The 9,857-nt window shown below is 40.7% G+C and overlaps 1 protein-coding gene across 1 annotated transcript in view; it reads left to right on the top strand.

The window, feature by feature from the left end:
- Positions 1-9,857, top strand: part of CNTNAP4 (contactin associated protein-like 4) — a 380,481-nt gene that overhangs the window by 69,126 nt on the left and 301,498 nt on the right. The window contains exon 2 of the mRNA XM_006860153.1: positions 3,961-4,071. Coding sequence (XP_006860215.1) covers positions 3,961-4,071 — 111 coding nt within the window. The remainder of the gene's footprint in view (positions 1-3,960; positions 4,072-9,857) is intronic.

Here is a 9,857-nt window from a genome sequence, read left to right as displayed (position 1 = left end):
TCTTCTTCAAATAATCCAGCTTCTTGGGTTATTTGCTCAACATACAGATTGAATAAGTATGGTGAAAGAATGCAACCCTGAGGCACACCTTTCCTGATTTTAAAACATTTAGTGTCCCCTTAAGCAGCGCTGGTAGCGTAGTGGTTATGAGTCGGGCTGCTAACCTCAAGGTCAGTAGTTCGAAACTACCAGCTGCACCGTGGGAAAAAGATGAGGCTTTCTGTTCCTGTAAAGATTTACAGCCTCGTAAACCCTATGCAGGGTCGCTATGGGTGAGACCCGACTCTACAGCACACTACCAACACTGCCACCAGTGTAGTGTGCCCTTGTTCTTGTTCTGTGTACAAATTCCTCATGAGCACAATTAAGTGTTCTGGAATACTCATTCTCCACAATGTTGTGCAAAACTTGTCATGAGCCACACAGTTTAAAGCCTTTGTATAGTCAACGAAGTATAGGCAAACATTTTTCTGGTATTCTCTGCTTTCAGTCAAGATCCAGCTGATGTCAGCAAAGATATTCCTCGTTCCATGTCCTTGTCTGAATCTGACTTGAACTTTTGGCAGTTCCCTGTCAATGTAATGTTGCAGCCATTAAAAAACTATAGTTGGCAAAATTTTACTTGCATGTTGTATCGGTGATATTGTCTGATGATTTCTGCATTCCCTTGGGTCACTTCTCTCGGTGTGGATATATAGTTCCATATTCTCTTCCAGTCAGTTGAACAGGTCTGCTGAATTTCTTGGCATAGTTGAGTAAGTGCCTCCAGTACTGCTTCAGTGTTTTGAAAAATTGCAACATTTATTTCATCCACTCCTGGTGATTTGTTCTTTGCCAATGCCTTCAGTGCACCTTTGAATTCTTCCTTCAGTACCGTTGGCTCTTGCTCATCTTCTACGACTTGTAATGGATGAACATCGACCATTTCTTTATGGTAGTGACTCTGTGTTTTCCTCTCATCTTCTTTTGATGTTGTCTGCATCATTCAGTATTTTGTTCAACTTGAGAAATGCTGAGTGTGTTCTTCCCTTTTGGTTTTCTAACTCCACATCTTTGCACATTTCATTATAATATTTGACTTTGACTTCTTGAGCTGCCCTTGGAAATTTTCTGTTCAGCTTTTTTACCTCCTCATACCTTCCATTTGCTTTAACATCTCTATGCCGAAGAGCACATTTCAGAGTCTCTTCGGTTATCCATTTTGATTGTTACTCTCTTTGTTGCCTTCTTAATGACCTTTTACTTCCTTCTTTATGATATTCTGGATGTCATCCCATAAGTCTCTGGTCTTCAGTTATTATTGTCTAATTCATCAAATCCGCTCATGAGATGCTCTTTCAATTTAAGTGGGATGTTTCCAAGACTATATTTTGGCTCTTGTTTTCATTTTCACTTGAGCTTGGATCTGCATATGAGCAACTGATGGTCTGTTTCACAGTCTGCTCCTGGCCTTGTTTGGACGGATGATATTCGGCTTTTCAACCATCTCTTACCACTCATGTGGTCAACTAGATTTCTGTGTATCCCATCTGGTGAAATCTATGTGTATGTTGTTGTTATGACGTGCTGCAGAGTCAGTTGCGACCCATAACGACCCTCTATAGAGTTTCCAAGGAGTAGCTGGTGAGCTTGAATCGCCAACCTTGCAGTTCAAACGGCTTTGCAGTCTGGCGCATTAACCCACAGTGCCATACCAGGACTCCATATAGTTATCATCAATTTATATTGTTTAAAAAAGATATTTGCAGTAAAAAAGTCATGGGTCTTGCCAAATTCTATCATGCGATCTCCAGCATTATTTCTAGGCCCAAGGTCATATTTTCCAACTACTGATCCTTTTTCTTTGTTTCCAACCTTTGCATTCCATTCATCAGTAATTATCAATACATCTTGATTGTATGTTTGATCAATTTCAGACTGAAGAAGTTGGTAGAACTCTTCAATTTGATCATGACTGGCTTTAGTGGTTGGTGCATAAATTTGAATATTAGTGGTATTTATTGGTCTTCCTTGTAGGCATACGGATATTATCCTATCACAGACAGCACCATACTTTGAGATCTTGAAACATTCTTTTTGATGATGAATGTGACACTATCCCATTTTAATTTGTCATTTTAGCTTAATAAACCATGTGATTGTCAGATTCACAATTGCTGATGCCAGTCCAATTCACCTCACAAATGGCTAGGATATTGATAATTGTACATTGCATTTCATTTTTGACAGCTTCCAAGTTTCCTAAATTCATACTTCGTACAATCCATGTTCAGATTAGTAATGGATGCTTGCAACTGTTTCCCCCATTTTGAGTTGTGCTCATTTTGTGTAAGGTATTGCTGTTGTTGTTGTTGTTAGGTGCCATTGAGTCAGTTCCAACTCATAGTGATCCTGTGTACAACAGAACAAAACACTGCCCAGCCTCACAATCAGTGTTCTGCTGGAGCTCATTGCTGCTGCCGCTGAACCAGTCCACCGTGTTGGGGTTCCTCCTGTTTTTCTCCTACCCTCTACTTCACCAACCATGATGTCCTCCTCCAGGAACTGGTCCCTCCTGATACTAGGTTCGAAGCATGAGAGATGGAGTCTGGGCATTTGGATTCTAAGGAGTACTCGGGCTATTCTTCTTCCAACACAGATTTGTTTATTCTTTTGGTGGTCCGTGGTACTTTCAATATACTCCAAAAATGCCATAACTCAAATGCATCGATTCTTCTACAGTCATCTTTATTCATTTTCCAACTTATGTTCACCATGAAATGGTCAATCAAAAAGGTAACATTTACCTAAGGACAAAGTTGAGAAGGAATGGGAAGGTGTGTTACGTAGAGGGGACTGCAATCACTGAGATGAAACAACGTGTATGATTTGTTGACTGTAAAACTGATGATCTTGTCTGTAAACCTTCAATAAATTTACAGTTAAAAGTTACCCAAAAAAGTAGTTGTTCATTTTACACTCCCACTAGTGGTACGTTGGAGCTTCTCTTGTTCCACCTTCTTTGCAGGAGTTAGTAATATTAGTCTTCCTGCTGATTGCTGATGTGCTGTGTGTAAAATGATACCCAGTGGTAATGTTTCCTTTGACTGATGAGCTTGAGCATCAGTTTATATGGGCTCTGTCACTGAAGTCTCTGGTTTTGCCCAGTGGCATTTTTCTTAGTGTGTTTTCTAGATGATTTGATCATGGCTTTTATTTTCACTTACGTTTTGTTTTGTGCCTTTTAATTTGAAATACTAATTGTATACTTGCTAATATGTGTCCCAGTATTTTCTGTCCTTGGTGAGGTTTCTCTTCACGTTCTTATGATGTCTGTTGGCCATCATCAGTTCTTAATTTTAAGAGAGTTAAATGTATGAATCTTTCCTTGGATGTGAAATTTTTTTGCCTTATTTAAGACTGCCTTTCCTACTTGGAGATCATATCTTATGTAATACTTTCTGTGCAAGTCTCTCCTTTCCGTTTCTGAAAGACTTTACACTCTGGATGAGCAGATTAGAACCGGTAGCTGTTGATAGTTGCTTTGGCAATCTCGTGTATCACAGAATGAAACAGTGTCCAGTCCAGCCCCAGCTCCATGATCTCTGAGAGGTTTCAACCCATTGTTGAGGCTGTTACCTCAATGCATCTCTTCAGGCTTCCCCCAGGTTTCGCGGGCCCTCTCTATTCTACCAAGCAGAATGTGCTTTTTCAGTCATTCGTCTTTTCTGATGGTGTGTCCACAGTAAGCAAGACAAAGCTTCACCATTCCTACTCCTAAGGAGCATCATAGTGATATTCGGAGCAAATCTTATGGGTTACAGCAGAACGCTTAGTAGAAGACTAGTAGAATATACAGCTGACATACTGTTAGAGATTCTAGATTCTGGTTTGTTGTTCGCTTGTTTATGACTAGTGATTTCAAGAAAGTCATCAGCTGTGTCTTAACCTGAATGTGGCATTTCTTTCCTTCCTGTGCAGATGACTGTGACGAGCCTCTGGTACCTGCCTTGCCACAGGCATCATTCAGCAGTTCTTCTGAGCTATCGAGCAGCCATGGTCCTGGATTTGCAAGGCTCAATAGGAGAGATGGTAAGTCAGAGTTCCTCCTCTGGTCCTTGGTGAACCACATCATTTTCCATTCAGTAAAATCATTATAAGTGCTATGTGGCAAAGGAAACATTCTGAATAAACAAATACATCTTGGATGTATTGGACATGCATCCATTATGGAATGGCAAGGGGATACATCCTGTTTGAAAATTTGGCAAGTCTTTTATGTGTCTCATAAAATAAGTTTTTGTACAGTAATTATACACTTATTATCGATACATTGTTGTTGTTAAGTGCCATCTAGTTGGTTCCTACTCATAGTGACCCTCTGTATAGGGTTTTCGAAGAGCAACTGGTATGTTTGAACCACAGGCCTTGCAGTTCTAACTGACCTAGTGGTTGAGTAAGCTCTCTGTTTCCAGTTTGGAGTCTTGGTGTGGCACTATAGACTAAGCACTGGACTGCAAACTACAAGGTCTGTAGTTTAAATCCACCAGCTGCTCCTCGGAAACCCTATACAGGATCACTATGAGTCAGAAACAACTTACCAGGACTTAACAAACTTAAGAACAATTTCCAGTTAAACTAGGCAACTTGCAAAATAAGTAACTTCAAAAGATGCTGGTTATAAAAAAAAAAAAAAGATGCTGGTTATTTACAAATAAGAATCCCTGCTTGTTTAATTCTCAATGTGACTGCCGTGGTCTTCTGTCCTGGAGAAATGAGAACTTATTAAAGCTTTCATGCGCTTTTAGAAATGCTCATTTTGTTTATTTTACCCTGTCTTTGGTAGATTGTGTTTGAGCGCATGAACATGTTTAAAAGAAACTGCAAGAAATTCACAGCAACTTGCTGCAAAAATAAGAGGAGTTTTACAACATGGTTTGCTTAGAGGAAGGACATTGTCCACATAGAAAATGAGCAGCAATGTGGACCCTTTTCCTAAGATGTTGAAGCAAAAATGATCTCTACATTCTAGGGGAAGAGGGCTGACTTTACTAGGACAGAAACCATTTCTAACAACCCTAAGAAATACTCACCACCATCATGCATTTGTAAAACTGGGCTTCACCCATTCTGAACACTTTTCCTCATTCCATGTCAATGATCCCCTTTGAAGTTGACACCTGGATGCCATTCTTGGGGCTGTTGTTTTATGTCTGACCACACCGAACACAACAGATGGATCACCGTTGTGTGTACGGAAATATCTGTGGTTTGCTATCTTGTAGACATTATACACACGGTGGTCATTACAATGCAGAGATTTATATGTAATTCAGTGACATAAATGTATATGTAATACAGTGACATATAAAGTGAGATATATTGGCAAAGTGGCAGCATCAATGGACTCAAGTGTGGCAACAGTAGTGAGGTTGGCCCAGGATCGGGCAGTGTTTTGTTCTGCTGTGCATAAGGTTGTTATGAGTCAGTACTGATTCTATGGCACCTAACAACAACAACAGTGACATGATTCTAAATTTAAGTTCAGTTTAAAATTTCATCTCATGTGAAGTAAGTGGGATAACCACTTTATGTGACTTATGAAACTTCAAAAGATGAAATAAAGACAAATGGGTGATCTAAATGTTTTGTATCTTCCCATGGGTCCACATTCGGTGAATGTTTTCACTATTCAAGTGGAGTGGAGGGTAAAGGTGAACTTTGTTTTACTTATTAAAAGGAATACAGCCATGTATGATATGAGATGAACTTTCTGAGTCTGAGATTGTGTTTCTGAGTATGAGTCTGTGTGAGTAGAGAGTAGAAACAGAGGTGGACGGACGTGTCAGGTGAAGACTTGAATGTATTTGTGGAGATCATGTTTGCCTGTCACTTTTAATTGCCTTGTTGTGACAGTTGTAACTGGTGATGCTGGATTTGTCCCTTCTACTTTCAGTCCTAAAACCTTGACTGATCACAGGCCAACAGACATGCTTAGCTCCTCTGAAAGGAGTTCCCAGGTGGCGCAAACAGTGAAGCACTCACTTATTAACAGAAAGGCCGGCACTTCGAACCCACTCTGAAATTCCTTAGAAGACAGACATGGCGATCTGCTTTTGAAAGCTCACACCTTGAAAACCGTAGGCAATTGCATACCTGGGGTTGCCATGAATCGGCACCTACTCAAGAGCATCTGTCATCAATATCAGCTGCCTTCATCCTGTGTGTGATCTGCTGCCCTCCGCCAGAGCAGCTGCTGACCACAACACTGGTGGAGAGGGAGCTCTGCATCCTGGCCAGGCAGACCTTGGAGATTCGGGCCCAGTACAGACCACAGCAGTAAAGCGACAATTGCAATAAAGTCACCTGGCTCTTTGGGTTTCTCAGTGCATATGAAAGTGATGCTCATCACACTCGACTAGAGTCCATTACTGTGTGCACTGTTGTTGTTGTTGTTAAGTGCTGTCAAGTCGGTTCCGACTCATAGAGACCCTGTTTCCAAGGAGTGGCTGGTGAGTTTGAACCACTGACCTTGCAGTCCAGCGTTTATCCTACAGCGCTTATACTGTGTACAGTACATTTGTTGTTGTTGTTAAGTGCCATTGAGTTGGTTCCATTCATACCGAATCTGTATAGGGTTTCCGAGGAGTGGGTGGTGGGTTTGAACCGCCGACCTTGCAGTTCACACTGACCTTGCATCCAGTGGACTATCCTGTAGCACCACACAATCTATACCAATATAGAATATAGACTCTCATCTGTTACTGTGTGCAATATTCTATAGACTGTATATAGTACATTTGTTGTTGTGAAGTGCTGTATAGTTGGTTCCAACTCATAGTGACCCTGTTGAGGGTTTCTGAGGAATGGCTGGTGGGTTTGAACTGCCGACCTTGAGGTTCAAACTGATTTTGAGGTTGTTGTTGTTGTTAAGTGCCATCGAGTCGGTTCCGACCCATAGTGACCCTGTACAGGGTTTCCGAGGGTATAAATCTTTACGGGAGTAGAAAGCCTCATCTTTCTTCCGCAGAGCGGCTGGTAGTTTCGAACCGCTGACCTTAAGGTTCGCGGCCCGATTCGTAACCACTACGCTATAGTGCATTAATCCTGCTATTGTTGTTGCTAATTGCCATTGAGTCAATGGCAGTTCCAACCCATAGTGACCTTGTATAGGGTTTCCGAGGAGCGGCTGGTGAGCTTGAACTGCCGACCTTGCATTTGAAACCGACTTTGCCGTCCAGTGCCTTAACCCAAAGTGCCACACCAAGACTCTGCATTATCCTGTAGCGCTATGCAATACATAGCAGTATGGAAAAGTTAGAGATATTGTGAGAATTACTAAAATGGGACACAGCGATACAAAGTGAGCACATGCTTTTGAAAAATGGTGCCAACAGAGTTTTGCTCGACCCAGGGTTGGTTGCCGTGAATCTTCAGTCTGTAGAAAACACAGTATCTGCAAGGTGCAATCCAATGAGATGTGCCTGAAGCCTCCTTTCAGTAAGTAGAGTTCACCTTTCCTTCCTCTCCATTTGAGGAGTGAAAATGTTCACAGAACGTGACCTGTGGGAAGACATAAAATATTTAATTCATCTATTGGTCTTTATTTCATCTTTTGAGGTTCAATAAATCACAAAAAGTATGTTATTAATTGGGTCAGATCGTATTTTTCATTAATTTATACATTCATCAGGATTCTCCAACAGTGAGACTCATTTTCATTCTTAATTCATTTCTGTGGCTCTTGGTGAAGCACAGTATCAACCCTCATGAATAGCATTTGCATGTTAATGATACCAAGAAACAAAACAGGACCATTTTAATTATCTTTTGCTGGTTGTCAACCTACTTGATTATCTTTTTTTCTTTTTATTGAACTGTTTTTTTTTTTTTTTTCATTCATTACATGACGTGTTCACAAAGGAATGTCAGATTTTAAGTGATTTATGAAAGGCTATTTATTAGTTTTAGAGTCCTGGTGTGATGCTATAGGAGATGCACTGGACTGCTAGCCAAAAGGTTGTTGGTTCAAACCCACCAGCTACTCCTTGGAAACACTCCACAGGGTCACTGAGTTGGAACCCACTCGACTTCACTTAACAACAACAACAATACATATTCTTTTTGTAAAAGAGGCCTGTTGGCAAAATTACACAGTTCTCTACTGTTTACCTAAAGGTCAGTGGTTTGAACCCACCAGCTTCTTTGCAGTCTGGTTTTGTAAAGATTTAGAGTCTTGGAAACCCCAGGGACAACTCTACTCAGGCCTGTGAGGCCTGCTGTGAGCAGTAATTGACTCAGAACAGTGGATTGTTGGATTTGGTTTTGATTTCACATACCATTTTCAGTGCTGCAGCACTCCTCGTGTTTGTTAGATTAGGCCGGAGAAGGATGTTCAGCCAAGTCAGCAGACCATGCATTACTGAATAAGCCAACAAAGGTCCTTGTAGCCTCAGTACACAAGGTGTAGTGTCCTCTTGTCTTGAGAACCTGCAAAACTTAGAGCCAAAGAATGTATGGGTAGGACATGAAGAATTGAGCTTGACAACCTACAGTTTTCCATCTCTGGAATGAGAAATGCCAGGTGTTAACACTGAAAGTGTCTGAGATCCCAGCAGTAGGGGAAGCAGATTGGAAAAGACGACCCTTATATATGACAATTCTGATTCTCCCAGTCGGGAAGGAGAAAACGCTGCTTTTTGGATGTATAGTAATTCAATGTTGCCTCTTGAGTGTCATTGAGTAAATGACTTTCTCTCTCATTAAATGCTCCAGAGGATTGTTTAGTTAAAGCATTTTCAACAACAGATGATTTACTTCCTAGTCTCTGGAAGGATGCATCTCAATTTGAACCTGAAAGATTTCATAGCTCAGGAAGTATCTTCCAAACTTATTCGTAAACAACACAAACAAACACAGATCGATCACTGTGAATACTGAGGATATAATCAAATGAAATAGCCCTCTGTCTTTGTACAATATTTCCATTGTCAGAGTTTCAGCGTAGCGTGACTTTTAATGAGCAAATTCCAATTAAGTATGCACTGACTGTTATTATTATCAATATAGAGTTGAAGCAGGCACTAGTGTAACACTTGATAATCCTTTTATAGTCTTAGAATAGAATATCAAGAAGCCATAACTTTAAGACTGTTTCTGAGGATGTGTGGAGTACTGGATTAGTTACTATGTCTCTTCTAGCCACCTCTAGTCTGTCAGTTTGTCATAGTGTGGTGGCTTGTGAGTTGCTGTGATTCTGAAAGCTATGCCACCAGTATTTTAAATACTAGCAGGGTCACCCATGGTGGACAGGTTTCAGATGAGCTTCCAGATGAAGACAGACTAGGAAGAAAGAATGACAAACTACTTTCAAATATTTAGTCACTGAAAACCTTATGAATAGCAGGGAAACACTGTCAGATATAGTGCCGGAAAATGAGCCCCTCAGGTTGGAAGGTACTCAAAACGCGACTGGGCAAGAGCTGCCTCCTCAAAGTAGAGTTGACCGTGATGACACGAATGGAGTAAAGCCCATGGGAGAAAAGCCCACGGGACCTTCGTTTGCTTATGGGGCACAACTCAAAATGAAGAGAAACAGCTATAAACATCCATTGATAATCGGAACATGGAATGTATGAAATATGAATCTGGGAATATTGGAAGTTGTCAAAAACGAAATGGAACACATAAACATAGATGTCTTAGGCATTAGTGAGCTGAAATGGACTGGTATTGGCCATTTTGAATCTGACAACTACGTGGTTTACTATGCCAGGAATGACAAATTGAAGAGGAATGGTGTTGCATTCATTGTCAAAAAGAACATATCCAGATCAGTCATGAGTTACAATGCTGTCTGTGATAGGATAATATCCATG

This window comes from Chrysochloris asiatica, unplaced genomic scaffold (genome assembly GCF_000296735.1).
Source record: "Chrysochloris asiatica unplaced genomic scaffold, ChrAsi1.0 scaffold00037, whole genome shotgun sequence".
NCBI classification, from domain to species: domain Eukaryota; kingdom Metazoa; phylum Chordata; class Mammalia; order Afrosoricida; family Chrysochloridae; genus Chrysochloris; species Chrysochloris asiatica.
This window is presented reverse-complemented; position numbering and strand designations above follow the sequence as displayed.